We start from the raw sequence: 19,313 nt of genomic DNA, 5'->3' as shown, positions 1-19,313 counted from the left end.
GATATATGAAAGCCGACAAAGGCTGTGGCCTTGTAGTTCATAGGTTCATAGGTGTTTACTAGGCTAACGATCACAAAGGCCTTTTTAAGCCTAGCCATGCATCCCAAATCTCTGACAAGTTCTGATACCCTTGGTAAGTGTAAGCATGGGCCTGGGAGATGAACCATTTACAGGTTACCTGTTTGCATTAGAGACATAGGTGCCAAACCAGGGATGAATTTCCAGTTTCCCAATCCAATTGACCAAATTGCACTTGAATTGGATTAGGGAGGAACTCTGCTTCACATGGATGGGGAGCCTGTTCCATAGATGAGGTATTCTTTGGGATACATACCTATGTCTCCAGCAGGTCCTATTTATATCACAGGCAAGGTTTATGACTTTAGAACTGGTATTTCTGGTACTGTTTGTTTTGTGGATATTCAGGAGGTCCATCAGAGTGGGGTCTGACAATGCCCTGCATGCCAGGCATATATCTCCCCTCAAAAGCCTGTAGGAGACAGAATACAGGGATAGGGTCTTGAGGCGGTCTGCATAGGACATATTACTTATGCCCTGTATTCTTTTAGTGAGGAATCTCTGTGGATGTTCTAGTTGTTGGATATGCCTGGTTAGGTACATACCAAAGGGGGCATTGTACTCAATGATAGGTCTGATGAATACCAAATACAATGGAACAATGACTTCCTTGGACTTAGATGCCATACCTTTGTTTATAAGTTGTGCAACATAGAATGATTTCCTCACCACTGTAGAGACGTGATGATCAAAGGCTAGATTATTATATATGTGTGTCCCTAAGTCCCTGACTAATGGGTCAACTCTAAGGGGTGTGTAGTCAATATGATAGTTAACAGGGATGGATGACTTCCCAAAGGATACTATTATGCATTTCTTGGCATTTAGTTTTAGTCCATGACTCTGACACTAGTTGTTTGTCTGTGTCAGCCCCTCCTGAAGAACATTTGTGTTAGTGTTAGATTCAACAACAGCTCCTAATTTACAATCATCTGCAAATTTAGTCAGCCAGAGACTACTGAAATTGGCCTTGACTTCTGAAAAGTAAATGCCAAAAAGGAGTGGTCCAAGGAATGATCCCTGAGGGACTCCACTTGTGACTGGCCACTTTGTGGAGGTGGACTCCCTAATTCTATCTACTTGGGTCCTGTCTGTGAGCCAGATAGTTAGCCACCAGGTGAAATACGGGTTTGTACCTAACCTCTTGACTTTGTCAACAATGCCCGAGTGGGGAATTGTGTCAAATGCCTTGGCCAGGTCAAGGTAGGCAGTGTGAATGATTTTGCTCTTATCCATTGCTTTGGTGACCTTCTCAAAGAAGTCCACCATGTTGAGTAGGCATGATCTGCCCTTTATGAAACCAAACTGGGTTGGGTCCAGTGTCTGGAGGTTTACTATATCTCTATTGATCATCTCCATGATAAATCTTTCCATGGCTTTACATACAAGACTAGCAAGACTTATGGGTCTGTAGTTTCCAGGGTCTGTAGACGGCCCACCTTTGTGCAGAGAGATGACTGTTGCCTTTCCCCATTCATGAGGCACGAAGACTGTTTGGAGGCTACAGTTAAATAGTAATTCCAGAGGCCCTGATAGGTCATGTCTCATGCTATTTAGAAGGCATCCCAGGATATTGTCTGGGCCCATTGATGCGGTATTCTTGGTTTTAGAGGGAGCATTAAGGCCCTGTCCCCTTGTGATAGTAGGGGGAGTCATATTTGATGATATTTCCTGAGGGAAAGTTGAGGGGGAGAGAGGAGTAAAGTTGGAGCTGAATTCATCAGCCATGAGGTTTGCTCTATCTTCTGGCTCAGTATAGGTGGCTCCATTTACAATGAGTTCTGCACACAATTGTGAATTGTCTTTGAGGTTGCAGACATAGCTAAAGAATGCTTTGTGGTTGTCCTTGGCCTGGGAGGCCAAACTTACCTCAAATTTGGCTTTGGTAGACTTTATTTGTCTCTGAGCTGTTTGTTTAGTTTAATGAGAGGGTTTTTATCCTGCTGGGAGTTGCATCTCCTAATTTTTGCCATGTTTTTTTTTCTCCTGTTATACATCTCATTAATTTTGTGATTCCACCAGGGTGGCTTGTTTTGTGAGTTAGTTCTGTACGTCTTCCTGGTGGGTGCAGCTGCTTCTGTACAGCTATTAACATGCTTTTGCAAGGTTTCTGTGAATAGTTTTGCATAGGCAGAAGTGTTCACAGGGTTTATAGGGGCTTGAAATTTTGCCAGGTTCTTACTTAATAGCAGGAGGTTAGCCTTAGAATAGTTCCTGAATATTCCCGGTTTAGCTGGGGGTCCAGGTATTATTTTTACTTCATAAAGAGACCATTTTGTAGTCTGACATTACCAGGGAAGGCAGTACATTAGGGAGTGTGCAGCACTGTCCCATATTAGTGAAGACCAGATCCAGTAGGGTTGCACCCCTGGTTGGTGTACTGACAATCTGGTCCAGGGAGTTTGTGTTTACAAAATCAAGGAATTTCTGTGCATGCACGTTTGATGTCATATAGGATTCCCAGTTAATAGTGGGGTAATTAAAGTCACCCATGAGTATGGTATTGGGTTGGATGGTTAGTGTTTCTGATAAGTTTAAATACATGATATGGGTGTCCTGGTTCATGGGGGGGGGGGGGATATAGCTTGCAAGGAAGTGGTATTGGATTTTACATATGGTGATTTGAACATGGAGCAGCTCAAGTGCATTGTCCTGTTTGACCAGCCTTGAAGTATATTTATTTTTTATGTAAATAGAGACACCTTCACCTTTAGTCCCTGCCTGTGAAGTAGCTGGTCTAAATGTGTGGAAGGCATTATAACCCTGCACTGTTGGTGTGCTGTCCACGGCTTTAAACCACGTCTCTGAGACCACGCAGACATCAGCATTCTTTAGGGTAAAGAGAGTTTCCAGGGAGTGGAGTTTTTTGTTTAGGCTCCTAGCATTGAGTAGCAGTAATAGCTTTAGATTACTGAGATTACACGACATAAAGAAGAAGTGCTTATTCTGTTGAATAATTCCAACCATTATGGTAAAGTTAACAAGGATTTTGTTAAGAATTGTTTTGGGAAAGTAGATTCCATTTTGTTTGAACTCTTTAATAACAAATATATTTGCTTTCCAACTTTTGAATTTTTAATTATAGAACAACCTGAACTGGGAATGATTTTTGGAATTCCCAAAATTCATAAAGATCCAAAGAACCCCCCTTATAGACCAATTGTTTCTGCTCCTAGTCATAAAAATGTTAGTATTTCTTATTTTTTAGATATGATTTTGAACTCAGTGATACAGCAAAGTAAATGTTATCTAAGAGATTATTGGGCTTTGCTTAATGAACTCAAGGAATATCAATTTGATGGAAATGTAAGTTTTTTGTTTACTTTGGATGTTACTTCCCTATATACCAGCAAAGATCATGAAGAAGGATTAGAATTTGTTAAATTATATTTGGACAAAGTTAAGCAGTTTGATAAAGTTTTAATAAAAATAGTGCTTTATTGGAAATTGTTTTGAAAAACAATTTTTTTTTCTTTTTGAGAAAGAAATATATTGGCAGAATAGTAGAGCTGCTATGGGATCAAAAGTAGCTCCCTCCTTTGCTAATATTGTCATGTGTTGGCGGGAATGGGCTTTTTGGAGCAAGGGCTGTTATTTAAGTATGTAAGATTTTATAGGTGTTACATTGATGATTTGTGTTTTTATTTGGGGGTTAGTATTGAGACTCTGAGAATTTATTAGAGAAATTAATAATAGCGTTTCATGATTACAGGTCACTTTGGGTGATTTGGAGAATAAAGTTTCCTTTTTAGATCTTGATATTAATATGGATGTCAGGAAAAGTACATTTAATAATTATCTTCATTTTCATAACCATCATCCTTGGCAAATGAAGTTTAACATTTTTAGTGGCCAAGTAATTCATTTAAGCAGAATTATTAGGGATGACTTAGAATTTCAGGAGGAAGTTTTAAATTTGATTCACATGTTTAATACAAGAGGTTACTCAAGTGATAAGCTTGTAGTTATTGCTCAAGAAATTAGTGACAAAAGGTGGACTAAGTTTCTGCTTATTCTTATTAAAGGAATTTCACTTGATAACCAAAAAAATCATGGTTTAGTAAGCGTAGATCGTACAAGTGCCTTTCCTTTACCCATCAGTGTTGATGGGTCAGCTATTAGAGATGTTATTAAACAGAACTAGAGGATTATTCAGGGGAATACTTACTTGGTTAAACTGTTAGGAGAATGTCTGCAGTTTATATTAAACAAAAAAACAGCAAACTTAAAACATTTGTTAGAACACAATATACAAAGAATGTATTCTTAATGGTAAAGTGGGAACATTTGCATGTGGACATTGTACACAATGTTGTTATATTAGCAACAGTAATAGTATTAATTTGGTGCATTTGAATAATAAAGTTATCTGTGCCAAGAAAACGTATTCCCGTCAAGAGTGAAGATATTGTGTACATCGCTCTTTGCAGTAACTGTTCTCAGTTTTATATTCGGAAGAGTGTTAGGAAGTTGAGGTTGAGAATACATTAACAATTAGCAGCTGTTAAAAAACAGAATATGAATAATTCCTCAGCCAAACATAGCTCTGTCTGTGTGGGATTTCAAAAATGTCACTTCAATGTTTTTGGACAAGCTGATTACGGAGTTTTTATTTCAGGATTCAACAATGTTCTTGAAGTCTGTGAATTAAAGAGGCAGATTATGCTTAAAGCAGATAAATTCCCGGGCCTCAATGAAAGTATTAATATTAATTTTTTATTGAAAATGAAAGTATTTTAGAAGATTGGAAGTGAATGTTAACATTTAATGTTGTATTTTAATGGTTTTAATGTCTTTAGTTTCATTTCATGATTTTTATAACGTCTGCATAAATATTTGCAAATGGGTTTGTACTTAATTAAACTATATGGTGGGCTGGAATTGTGATGATGTTGCAGTGATGTTATTCAGTTTAATTTTGTGATTGGGTGTTGGTAGTTTTGGCAGAAACAAATTTTGCATTTAAATTGATCATGTGTTTAGAAGTTTTATTTCTGAAGTTCAATAGAATAAATTTGGAACGAAGGCACTACATTTTGACTCCTCCCTTTGTCAGTAGCTTTTCATCCAGGTTTTTGTGGAGATTACTGGACTTTCCTGGTTTTCAAATGTTTGGTTCTTACACACACACACACACACACACACACACACACACACACACACACCCACACACACCCACACCCACACACCCACACACACCCACACACGCAGACACCCACACACACACGCACACACACACGCACACACACACGCACACACGCACACACACACACACACACACACACATGCGCGCACACACACACACACACACACACACACACACACACACACACACACACAGTTTATACTAGTGTAGATCATGTGCAATCTACTTGTAATCAAAACATTGTTACAGAAGACAGCTGCACAATAAAACTCCAAATCTTCCATAAGGTTTTAATACCTATCTTATGCCACATACTATCAAGATGATATGTTTGTTTTCTATAAGCTATGGCCTTTAATTTGTTCTGATACTTTGTACCCAAAAAGTCTGAAATTTTGGTTCATTTTCAAAAGTTATAATAACCCTTAATCTGTTGCAGTGGGCAAGTATACTTCATTTGTATGATGACTTTGTTATCATATACTGTATAAAGATATGCTTCGTAGCAGTTTAGCCTGTCTTTTCCTTTGTTGCCACAAAGTGCTCCACTCTTTAAATTTAAGAGTATTTCATCTATCTTCATACTATAATTTCTGAACTTACTATTCTGCTGCTGTGTTCTCTTCCCAAGCACATCCATGGACTTCATTTTCCAAGCATGAAGCATTTTTCTATCATGGTCATTTTTAATAAGGTCTGCCTGATTTCTAGTTCTCTCTCCTGAGCTTTAAATTACCATGGTACTTTGTTATTTACTAAACTAGATCATTCTTAAATGATAGTTTCATGCACCCATTTTGGTGCCAAGGCTGATGCCAGACTAAGGAAGGCTGACTTTAAAATTCTGTGTATCTTTTTCTCTCTCATTTTCAGCTATTAGTATGCTTGGTCTGTAAAACATGCAATTTTTTATACTTTCTCTTGCAAATGTAAAAAGGGATAAAAGGAAGTGAAATGCATGAATTAGTTTGAAGGTCATCAAATGTAATTACTGACCACTTCAAAGAAGTAGTTGACTAGAATGTAAAAAGGTAGCAGAAGTTGAAATGCAGAGAGTTAAGAAATGTATGCTGACTGCCTGTGTATTGGTGCTCTCAATAGTCTCTAGGTTATAAGTCCTTGTCCTTTACAGGTAGGTGAATTTGTTTAGTTGCTTTTACTGTGGGGAAATAAAATAAGTAAAGAAAAGCTTCTTTCTACAAGAAGTAAGGTAATGAAGCCGTAGACAACAATCAATGAATTGAAATGTATAAAAAATGTAATCCATCTTGTCTTGGATTGGAAGAACTTTATGACATGTCTAAGACGGTACTCTGCCTGCGTACCTTTTTCATATTTTTTCTAAATCATATTTGTCAGGGCCAGCATTCTTTAATCAGAGCATGGATATTTAATATCTGTTGGTCAGCTTTTTCTTTACATTTTCTGTCCAATTTAACTAAATGTTATTTTATTTATCCATGTGCATTTTTACATTCCTTTGCATAATTAACCTGTATTTGCACTGCTGGCTTATTTTTAAATAAAGTGTATTCACTTGTAAGCTCTTTTGGCTGGGCTTTATTATATATGTATTATTGCTCTTTATTGCATGAGAGGATTATCATTTGCCACTAGTTAACAATATGTGGCTCTCCATCTCCATTTAACCTAGATCATTTTAGTCCACTACCATGGATGATATCAATGTGTATGATTTCATATTTGGGTTAATTAATAGGAGCCGCAGGAACTCCAGAGTGGTCGCTTTACTACTCTGCCAAGAAGAATGCTTTTGAGAATGCAGAATTCTACCAGCCATCCCCAAGAATTGTATATGTGTGTGTGTGAAAATAATAACTACTGTGAAAATGAGTTACCATTGCCAAGGGGACTAGAAGACACTGTGATTCACGGAGAGAGAATGGTGATAAAGGGGCCTGGGGGTGCTACAACATCATAATAATATTACAGGTAGTGAAACAAACAGTGTTAACAGGTTAGGATAGTTGAAAGCAGGAATTAGGTGTAAAATATAATTTTCTCACTATGCAAAATAATTTACTAAATGATAAAATAGGTAACATTGATAGCAGATGTAGGTGAAACTGAATCTGAATTCACAGTGTAACTGAAGGCAAGGAAGGGTAAAGAATAGTAAACATTCTAGCTAAATCATCTCCTTAATAGTTTCACACCTAGTTATGTGGTATAGAAAAAGCACAGTGTTCTCCTTATTCTCCTTATACTCCACCAGCTGCTCCAAATCAGACACCTAGGTCCACAACTGTAAATTTTCTTTCCATTCAGACAATATAGTTACTATTAACATCTGTCTAGATCAACCTGCTCCTGTGGTGCAGAGAAATGGAGCTGAAACTGTGACCGACGACTTCTAATTCACTATTGACATGGGCATTGGAGGGAGGCTCACCTCAGATCTGATCCAGCACTAGGGTTGCACCTAGCAGGAGCACTCAGTTCAAATGTAGTGAGCATAGACTCTGTTGTGGTGCAGTACTCATGTCACAACCCTGGGAATTATGTGTATATGGAGGCATGCAATCATCTTCTGGTGAGCACATGCTGTGTAGTGGTGCATTACTCATGCCACAAGCTTGAGAATTATGTGCATATGGAGGCATGTACACATCTCAAGTCACAGGCAGTGACTGAGGAGCTCAGAGGAGCTTATGGCAGGAAGCTCAAGAGGGGTCTGTTTAACTTAATGACCCTGTCCCCTTCCTCCTGGCTATTGCCTGTCATGTGAGGAGGGCTAGGCTGCCACTCCTTTTCTAGGGAATGAATGATCTTCAGATCTCACCCTAAGGAAGGGCATTGGACAATCCTTCACTTTATATAGGAAAGCTAGTGTACCATGACAGGGAATGAATGTGTCATAGGACCTTTATCCTCCCTGGTGGCCCAGTGAGATCTGGAAGTTTAGGGGCAAATTGTATCTGCCTTGTAGGCCCAATCAAGATTCCTCATGTGAAGGAGGAATACATGAGTCCATAGGATATGGGTTGCAGGGAGTATTGGGACAGTCATGCAAATAATTAAAAATATTCTGTCTGGTCCCTACCATCTATCAGATTGGAAAGATACTTAATGCACTTTGATAATGCCTGATATACAGACCATTAAAAGGCCCCTTACTCTTTTAAACATTCTGCTTTGAACACCCTCTCCTATACCATGAAATATGGCAATTTAATATCTGAAAAACTGTCACACTTTTGGAATAAATGCCCGCCCTCCCCCAGTTAACCACAATTGAATAGTCCATACCTTTCAGAAATAACTAGATGAATACCTGGACAACTGTAAGCTCCAGCATGAAATCTGTGTCTTCTCAATGATCAATAGCCCATGAGCTTGTTCATCAAAATATGAACTTATCTACAACATTCTAGTAGAATATGTTATAAAAGCAAGATGTTTAAATTTAGAGAAACATATAACTATTTAGAGTATATCAGCCACAAGCTTGTACAAGCTGTACCTTAAACAATGCTATAGATCTGTACAATAAACTCATTTGTTGGGATGTCAGGAGTTTGATGTTACATACTGCATTGCCGTGGGAATGCAAAGTGCCTTACCTGTTTGAATGCACATGATGTGTACAGTGAGTAGTTAGAGATGATGTAGCATTTTGAAGGGTGGTATTAAGAGATGTCGATTCTATTGTTTCTCTGTGTATATCACCAGTAATACCACATCTGTAATGAACTGGGTAGTTTCAGGTGTCTGGTTGAGAAAGCAACATCAGACTGGTTGACAGTGTGCAGAGTAGAGCATTAGATGGAAAACAGTATGAAGAAAGATTGAGGAAACTAGGTGTGTATACTTCAAATTAAAGACTGGAGCAGGTCATATAATACTGACTTACATTGTCAGGAATCAAGTGACAAGTGGATGTAGGAAGGAAGGAAGAATGTATAGCAAATACAGAATATAAATGGCTCTTGGAATATTGATTACTGAAGCCATTCTTAAGGACATACAAACCAAAGGTAATCAGATGGATTCATATGTATTTGGAGGGTTCCTATCACATAGTCAAACTTGTACAAGTTCAAACCTTATATGGTCGAGACCGTAAGTTCGAACTTGTACAAGTTTGAGCGTTTCAATGGAAATCTCCATAAGGGGAGGTTTCTGTTCTGTTGAATGAGGTGCAATCTTGGAGTTGATATATTTAAGTAGTGGGGGGTGGGGGGGACATCCCCCCACATGGGGGTTGCAGGGGGACTTGCCCCCCTGCTTACAACAGTTTATTTTGTTTTTCCTTCCTTTTTTTTTTTTTTTTTTTTTTTTTTTTTTTTATTCATAGTCAAAGTTTTGTAACTTCGAACGGAATGGTTCGTACATTTCGTGTTCAAAGTTATAAAACTTTGACTATGTGATATAGACCTGTATTTGGGGAGGATGGAAAATAGAAATGAGATAGACTAATGAACGTTTGTTAACTTTTAGGCTGACAGACTTGACACATCATTAATCTTCTGTGAGTGTGTTTTGAGCAGCACTGAAAAGTAGTATAAGGCATTTGTATTTATAGTGAATGTGTCCACTTTGTTAGCAGACAGGACGAATAACCCTACTGCAATATACTTTTGCCACTGGTCTGATTGATGATATGATTTGTTTTTCTTAACTCTCCAGTGCTGTAAACCACCACTGTTTAATTTACCAAACCAGAGTTTTATTGCACCTTTGAAAATGGGGTTGGAGTGGAGAATACTTATTTTTGTGATTTTTATACAGATAAAGTAAACCTGTGTGGGAATAAAAATATTTGCTAATGATTGCTGACACTGTTACTAAGCCAATGCTGCAGTAAAACCTAGGCAAAGTCTTATTTCTGTCTTTACTTGTTATCTATATACACCCCAAGGATAAATAAGGTCAGTGGTTTCTTGTTAGCAACGTGACTCGGAGCAACACTGCCTTCCACTTATGGTGTGCTAATGAGGTGTAAACATTGAAATACACCTCTTTGGTTATTGGAGTTTGACTTGCCAACTTGATCGCATTATTAAGGACCTCTCTATCAATGTGTTTTCTGAAGGCTTGCACTGAAACATTTCTATTATTTCTGACCTGTTTTACACATCACCCATGAAACCTGGATAGAGTGAGGTTTTGAAAAATCTGTTTACATCCATACATTGCTAATTGTGTTACAAGAAGCCTGCAGGCTGAGTGGCCTACTTCAGAATCTCCAGAACATCTTACTTTATTATTTTACTTCTTTTGTTTTTATTTGGCTGTTTTTATAACTGTATTTAATGCTATGGTAATCAAGATAACTACTGAGAATTAAGCATCTGAATTCACTGATACGCTTGGTCAAAGGATAAAGAAGCAAAAATAAAATATGTCCATATTATTATGAACCCAGAAAGCAGTCATTTTGGAGACAAATGTAGCATCATTTAATCCATGTTTATGCAGAAAGGATGGTTTAATGGAAAACTCTCAAATCACAATATGGAAATAAGTGTGAACAATTTAATATTTAATTGACTTTAGAGCACTAGTCTTTTTTGAATTTTAGTTTCTGAAAAAACAATTTAAGTTCTGCTTCTACAAACTTCCACTGCACGAATGACAGAAACATAAGGAAATAGTGAGATATGAAACAAATCATTTTTTCATTTAGCTGCTGCCTGGGAATGCAAACTTTCATTTCCAGAACTAGCACCTGTTCCTCAGACTCAGTTGATGAATGTATTGCAGTTTTGATCACTAGTGTGTTACAAGTAATGCCAGTGTTGGCCTATGATAGCTGATACATTATACATTACTTCCATTTCTCTTTCAGATGAAGGTGGGCAGCAGGGTAGCAGTCAGCTGCCCCGAATGGTGTTACTTATGCACCGCTGGTACCTCACCTCTACAGAACTGGCTGGGAAACTTCTATCAATATATCCTTTTCATACTGTGTGAGAAAATCAACAGCAAATCTCAACAAACAGGTTTTCCTAAAAAAAGTGTAACTTTATTTGGGCATTCAGTGAAAAGGGAGAATGGGCTCTATATACTATTACTGCATTACAGTATTAAGTAGATTTTGGTCATCTGCTGTTTTTATTTCTTTCTGATTTTTTAATTTCAATCCAGTTTAGAAGTGCATAAGGTAATCTGTACAATAGTCAATGCATTTGGACATGTGTCATTTTTGACACCAGACTAAGAACTGCACAGGTAAACTGCATAATAAGTATTCATATATTCTTTAAAATTAATCATCTTCAGAGTTATTTATACATAAAACTAAATATTTATATCTCAACTGAATGTAAACATACTTAAAGATGGCAGTTAACATCCCGCCAATCACACTGCTCTTTACCCAGAAGACAAGTCTCAAATGATTTCAGATTATATAGCAGTTCTGTCTCTGAGCTGTCTTGGAACCAATGACGGGTGCTTTTATCCACTTCCTGATTCACTACCCTTCAATGGGGTCTCCATATCAACCAGATGGACTGTCAGACAGTTAAATGGCTATTGATTATCCTGTCACAATAACGCTGTTGAGAAAATAAAATGACATTCGATAACCCATAAGTTGATTGTTTACAAGGCTGCATATTTTATCGCAAGACAACTCATCCTATTGCTGAACATATTTCCTGAAGTAAATATAGTTAAGATACAGATCTTTAGATTAATGAATGTAGCCATTACAGTGAGTGTTGATTTTATATACTGTTGAGGAGGATGTACTAAGGAAAAGTAATTACCTTATATATGTCTGCACAAAAAATGAATGTAACTCATCTCTTCCAATAATAGTGTCATTTTATAAGCACAAGTTGCTTACTCTTGTTAAATATATTTTAACTCAAGAGGATTTACAAAAGACATGATATTTTACAAAGTCATATTACAGATCTTCATAACAGAATCTGGTGAACTCACTTGCTACATGTATTCTTTGCCTTGGCTATGTTTATTTTCCCCTAAATATACAGAGTAGTAAACAAAACAAAGCATTGACATTTACATATAATATTCTATTACTTATGTACTCCTCAGCTAAATATATATTCTTTACCACTTCATCATTAATTCGTTATCTACATAGGCAGCTTGAAATCGTTAATCACTCTTAATTAATACTTTGACTTGGCTGTTAGTTCCACATCTTGGGATTTTCAGAATCACCCCATAGGTGAAAAATTCAGTTCTACTTATACGGGTTTAATGGTTTAATTTCTGCAGAAGTTCTATCCAAATCCTAGTCCAGGAAACAGAGCAGATATGTTACAGAAAAGAAAAGGTAAATAGCATAACAAATGCTATTTTGTATCATCTGGCTCCCCAGTTTGTGATGCCATCTCTGCAGAGATTGCATGCTTTCCCATTGTCTGTAAGAGATTTTTCCAGTATCATGTTTTCTTCCCACATAGCTAGAACATATGAACAGGCAGGCAAGCTGGCAGTTTTAATGGAGTGTATGTCTGCAATGTGCATTGCTCTCATGATGGACTGGAAAGCCATCCAGAAATTATTTTCTGCATTATTCCCTGCTACTTGCTGAAATGGTCTCTGACTCCATATAGCTTTAACAAGGGACAATTCAGCCACTAAAAATGAATGGATGGACTATCATAGGAATATACTGCAAAAATCACAAATTATAAATTTTAAAAAGCAGATTTTTACAGCAAATGAAAATGTATTATCAAAATAAAGTAGCTTTCAAAATGTTAATCCAGTTACTATAATTTATTCTTAAATTCCAAAAGAGAACAATATTATTCATACTGAATCAGTTAAGCATGTGTCAATGGTTTCTGGTTGTTTTGCAAAACCAATTCTGCTGAAGCACAAATTGGTCAATATAACTATTGTGAGTTCTGCTAAAATGGCAGTTCATTTGAGACTTCTGTAGTTACCATGTTTGCCCCAGGTAGGAGTTCTAATTCTTTTTTCTAAAGCGTGGCAATCTCAGAGCTAATTATATTCATAAAATAGCTCACACAGGAGGCATGATGAATGCAACCTTTGATATGTGGAATAATAGGTAAAGATATTTCATGTGTTTTCTTTGGTACATTTTTTATTCAAAAAAGAAGATATTTCATGTGCTTTCTTTGGTACAGTTTTGATTAAAAAAATCTCTGTTCAGAGAAAAACTTGATATGTTACACTGCAGTTGTTTTCTTATTTGATCTGCCTCATTAACTTCAACATAAACTGCTCAAGTTTTACTAAACTGCTCTTGCTCGCTTAAGTGAATTCTTTATGTCTACATACTATTATTGGTGTATTCTAATAATTACAGTGATATGTAAAACAAACATACTTCTATAGCAATATATAATGGAATAGAAACTTTACGGTAGGACTCTCAGCAAAAGGATTTTGCAGAGCAGCAGGCATATGTTGTATCTCACTTCATAAGTGAGGTAGGATTCTGTGTTTCTTTACTTTAATGTTATGAACAGTTCTGTAATCTAGAGTTCACATCTTCTGCAAAACAATGTATTTCAGGGCAGAGCTGCTGATGTCACCATTTCCTGAAGTCATTTTCTGGCACTGCTTGTCTTCATGTTTATTTATCTACTAGAACAGACAGCAACCTGCAGTAATTTTTGTCAGAAGCAAGTATGTTCTGTTTTGTAACATCAAAAGATGCATTTTCTAATCAGTTTTATTATTTTTTCTCCATGAATGAATGCAGAAAGCACTATACTGCCATCAGTTGTAGCAATACTCCTGTTTGTCAGTGTTTTATAGTCAGTTGGTACCATGATGTTTATAGCTTCAGTGTTTTGACAGCATTGCACTGACATTCAATAAAAATGTAAATGCTTTAATTTCTACTACGTGTGAAAGTGAGAAGTTTGATTAATAAGCTCCAGAGAAAACTAAGTGAACTGCTGGATTCAGTAATGTATTCAGACAGTTGTGATTTTAATTGTTTTATATAAGCTGTCCAGTATAGCTATGTTACACATTTGCTGTTTGCCCCCGCACCACCTTTCTAATACATGCCAACCCTAACCCTGCCCTAATCCTTGCAACCTACCTTTGAAAAATCCTTTCTGTAATACTCCCTCTAGATGAGACAGGCTCAAACACATACTACATGCATGAACATTTAACTACTACACTAAATCAGTCCTCTTTTTAACCTTCATCCTAACCCTGATATGATCGTACATACTCCTAACTCCTAATGCTGAAAAAGTAGCTTAAATGCTTAAAGTAGGTTAATCTTCAGAAAATCTTGAGAGAAAAGAAGAGACTTGGAAAGTAGATAGGAGTAGTGTGTTAGGTGATATGCCCTGTGATGAAGCAGAAGCATTTGCTTAGATAAAGAAGTGCTTTTTTTGAGTTGCATTCTGAATTTGAAATAAATGTTGATTTTCTTGTTAAAATATTTTTATTAATTATAACAAGTAAATGACAAAGTTTAACAACAGAACGGTCTAAAATAATATAAAGTAAAACAAATACAACTGTTTACAAAGGTGTCTTTTATTTAATTTACCATCTAATAATTCTTAAAGAATAAAAGAAAATGAAAACCGAAGTTCTTGTTATTAACAAAGTTACAATTGTTTACTTAGCAGTTCCTTGAGTTTCCTCCAAATATTATGGGAAGTGGTATTTCTAGTAGTTTTCATCTTGATTGTTAAAAGTTCATATTAACAAATATCAGTTGCACTTATTTATTAATTCCATTATCGTTGGAGTTTGTTTATTCTTCCAGTTCTTTGTGATTACTTTTCTTGCTATCGATGAAATCCTCCAAAGAAGATGGTAATTTATTCTCTTTACAGACAGATATGGGTGTATTGAATAAGACCAATAATTTAGATAAAATGAGTTTATCATTCAATAATGCTTGCAAAAACACATTAATATTGTCCCAAAAAGGTTTAAAAACGTCAAAAAACATGTGTTGCCAATCTGCTTTAGCATTAATTTTACACATCCAACATGTTACTCTTTTCTTATAAATTAATTCTGTTCTAAGTGGGGTTATAAATGTCCTGTGTATAAATTTCCATGTAAACAATTTCCACTTTATGGAGGAAGAAGTGTAATTTGAATATGCCAACATGTGTTTTATATCTTCTTTATTTGGATAATGATTATTTATAGTTTTAAAATATTCCCATAGCTTTCTCTAAAACATTTTGTGGTCAATTAATCTTATATATTTTTGAAAGCAGTGATTTTTCTATTCTCTGGTTTAGTAATAAAATTAAGAAATCAATGAATTTTGGTATAGAATTTTTAATTAAGGGTTGCATTAGTTTAATTCTATTTTCAATAGAAAATCTACAGTTCTGCACATCTAACCATAAGTCTTTATTTAAATTAAATTTAGTAGACATATATTCTAAGGATTGCATTTTTTCTCCCACCATCAATTGACTCCAGTATATCAGATTATTTTCCTTAAATGTATTCATTTTATATATGTCAAAAGTACATATACTATTGTGTGTATATGTTATAGGGAATATCAAAAACAACCATGTCTTATGATCAGGATTCTTATAAACAAAATTTCTGAAGTAGTTAACATTAAAAAGAGATATGGAGAATTGATCACAATGTTTCTGTTTTCTAGTATGTAATCTTTTAATATCTATAAGAAGTTATTATTTATTACATTTTGCTGAGTATGAGATATTATATGTGTTTCTAAACAAATGCTTTCATATATGTCTTTCCATTTAGCTTCATAATAATTATTCATCCATAAGGAGATTGTTTTAATGATAGAGGATAATGAATATAGCTCTATGCCTGGCATACCAATTCCACCCATAGACCAGTCTCTAACATGGTGTTTTAATCCTACCTAGGTTTATTAGGATACCAAAAAAAAAAATAAAGAATTAGAGAATTGAATCAGTTTAGATTTTTTTAGAAATAGGCAATGATAGGGATTGTATTACATATAAAATTTTGGGCAGAATAACCATCTTTATTAGAGAAAGTCTCTCTTCCATAGAAAAATTAAACTTGTTGCATTTATTGACAAGTGCTTTAATAGAAGTTAGACTATTAGAATAATATTCTCCAATCATATTCTTATTATCATCTGTTAAAATTATTCCTAAATAGGTATTTTTATTATTGTTTACTAAATATTTAGTAAATATTTTTTTCCAAACCATCAATATTGTGTTTTATAAGTAAAATATCTGTTTTATTCTCATGAAAGGTAAGCCCAGATTTCTTCTGGAAGATTTCTATTACATTAAATACTACCTTAAGAGAGTTGTTATTATCTTTTAAAGTCAAAAGAATGTCATCTGCAAATGATAATACTTTAGAATTTAATTTATTATTAATCTGTATACCTTTGATATCTATTCTAGACCTTAAGTAGTTTGCAGATGGTTCTATAATTAAAGTAAATAATAGCAGAGATAAAGGACAACCTTGTTTTGTTCATTTAGTTATTGAAATAGATTCTGATATACAGGAACCTATTTTTATGTATGCAAAAGTGTTTGCATAAAGCAAATGTATAAGTTGTGAAAACCTATTAGAGAAATTGAACTCTTCTAAAACCAGTAATAAATATTTCCAATTAACTAAGTCAAAAAGCACAATTTATGGCCAGGCTTAACAGTGTCAATCCATCTTTTTTACTGTTAAAAAAATCCTATTAAAGCTAATACTCTTTTAATATTATCGTAAGTGTTCCTATTTAATATAAATCTGGTTTGATCATTACTAATCATATATGGTAATAGTTGTTAGTGTTGATTTTCTTAAGGTTGATGGGTATGCTAGCCAAGGAGTAGATAGCTAACAGGAGAAAGCATGTGCAGTCCTGTGGTGTTTGGTTTATGTTAACAAAGTATTAAATATTATGCAACTATACAATACATATAAGCTCCAAAGTTATTAAGATGAAGATCAGTAGAGTGCAAACCAGCGGGTAGAAATAAGACCACCCTTTCCAAGACTGTTGACAGAGAAAAGCTATTTGTTTAGTAGTGCTATATAAATAATGAGCAAACTCAATTGACAATTGTTTTTTTAACTTAAATTTAAAATTAATTTGTTCAGATACATAAACCAAATACTGTACAGCATTAAAATAAATGAACATAGACTACATTAGATCAAAACAGGAAATAGAATGAATCTTATAAAATTTGAACTGTTGCAATTAAAATGCAGCTGATAGCAGTAAAGCTCAGACCCAAAGGTCTTGCAGAAAATGTGGGTGCACCTGTCTAAACAGATGGTATTTTAATCATTTCCTGAAAGACAATGTGCTTTCACAAGGCTGAAGCTGAGAAAGTAGCTAATTCCACAAGAACAATGTAAAATAGTTTCAGAGGTTGTATATGCAACTGTGATTATTGACTGTTTTATTGTTGTTAACTGAAATGTTTAAATAAAACTGTTTGAAAAAAAAAAACAATGTAACATAGACAGTAGAACACTGGACAGATGTTATAAAGTGTATTGGAGACATCATTAGAATCAGACTAGGCATGGTGGGTTATGTCATGTGGAATCAACATCAATTTTAGATGGAGAGACACATGGTTGTTGAGGGTTTGATATGTGAATATCATGATCTTAATTCTTACAGATACAAAAGGCAGTCAGTGCAAATCCCACAGCAAAGGGGTGATGTAATAATAGATGTACCAGTCAGCACCCTGACACCTGAGCTCTGCATCAGCTGCAGGTGTCCAAGGTCAAAATCAGCTGGCCTAAGCTACAGTGCAGTGCTGTAATCAAGCAGTGAAGAGATCAATGCATGAATTACCATCTCAAGATCAGGCCATGGAAGTTGGTGTTTGATGCTGAGTATGTTTGTGGCATTAAATTATGAAGACGTTATAACAATTGACACCTGGTCCCTTAGTGTCAGCATATTCTATAAATGGAGCTTTTCTCACCAGACCTCTGATGAAAAGTGGTTCTACACCCATTCAGACTTCCCCAGTAAACAAATGAAAATAAATTAAATAAATAAATAATAAATATTTTCCTGATATATCCCAAATTAACATACACAGAAAATGAATTCCCACTTATTATCTCCATATAATTAGGAGGTACACAGGGAGCCCATCATAGTCAAACAGTAGACTGTATTAGCACTGCATACTACATTCTTGTTTTTTATTTTTTCTTCCTCTCTAATGAAAATCAACCTGTCCCTTAGGTAATTGGACAATTTAATCTCTTCCTCACTGAGGGTGACAGCCAACTGAGAGATGCCATCATTATTTTTCCTTATTTTAGCCCTGTTCCCACAGTACATATCAAACAACATGCTCCAGGGGAAAAGGTGCAGTTGTAATCAGTGAATACAAATCACTCACATCTGCAAGTGCACAATCATCATGAATGCCCTGCTTCCTAAGAGCTAACACTCCCGTGTGGTCTGTGATCACCAGTGGTGAGTCAGTCTATCATGGGACTTTGTATCCTGGTTACATGGCCCAAGGCCTGCTCCCAAATAGATGTGAGCCAGAGATGCTGTGTTACTCCTTGTCTCCCCTGCCAATGCATCTCCAGCAAATGTCAGAGCAGATATTTGAACTCGGTCACCTGGATCACAGTTAAGACTTTATCTCTGTGTGGAGTGAGCCAGTGGCAAAGACTTAAATAGCCAAGAAGGGAGTCAAAACAATCGTATTATTGACAAAAATCAGACCTCTGATCCTAAGAGACATTTGGTCATGTTGGGTGTTATCACCAAAGCAATGATACTGCATATATCTTAATACTATCTCTAAGTGGAAGAATGTACATGATGAATAATAAAGAAGCCAAAATCAAGCTCTTGAAGATATTTTGGTCTTTTCAGGCCTGCTAGTTGTTGCTGAAGCACCTACCAAGGGGAGAAAACGCTGAGAGAAGAAAAGGAGCCACTTTTGTGATTTTAAGTATTTTCTTCTGATTTTTTGTTAAGTTTTACTGCTTTGCCGCCTACTTTTTGGCATTTTCTGGCTTGCCAAAGTTTATATCTGTAACAGTAACAGAACTTGGAACACATCTAGAGCCTGTTTACTGCATTTCCTGTGTTGCACTTAATTTAAAATGTTTTTTTTCTCTAAAAACTGCATTTTACCTGATTTTGGCCTAG

At 35.6% G+C, this 19,313-nt stretch overlaps 1 protein-coding gene across 1 annotated transcript in view; it reads left to right on the top strand.

Annotated features, from left to right (window-relative positions):
- RASGRP3 (RAS guanyl releasing protein 3) overlaps positions 1-19,313 on the top strand; it is a 1,166,392-nt gene that overhangs the window by 407,347 nt on the left and 739,732 nt on the right. Inside the window, exon 3 of the mRNA XM_044058961.1 lies at positions 11,037-11,139. Coding sequence (XP_043914896.1) covers positions 11,037-11,139 — 103 coding nt within the window. The remainder of the gene's footprint in view (positions 1-11,036; positions 11,140-19,313) is intronic.

The sequence above is a fragment of the Protopterus annectens genome, chromosome 1.part2 (assembly GCF_019279795.1).
Source record: "Protopterus annectens isolate FY-2018-M chromosome 1.part2, PAN1.0, whole genome shotgun sequence".
Lineage (NCBI taxonomy): Eukaryota > Metazoa > Chordata > Ceratodontiformes > Protopteridae > Protopterus > Protopterus annectens.
Note: the sequence above shows the minus strand (reverse complement) of the source record. Positions and strands in the feature narration are given on the sequence as shown.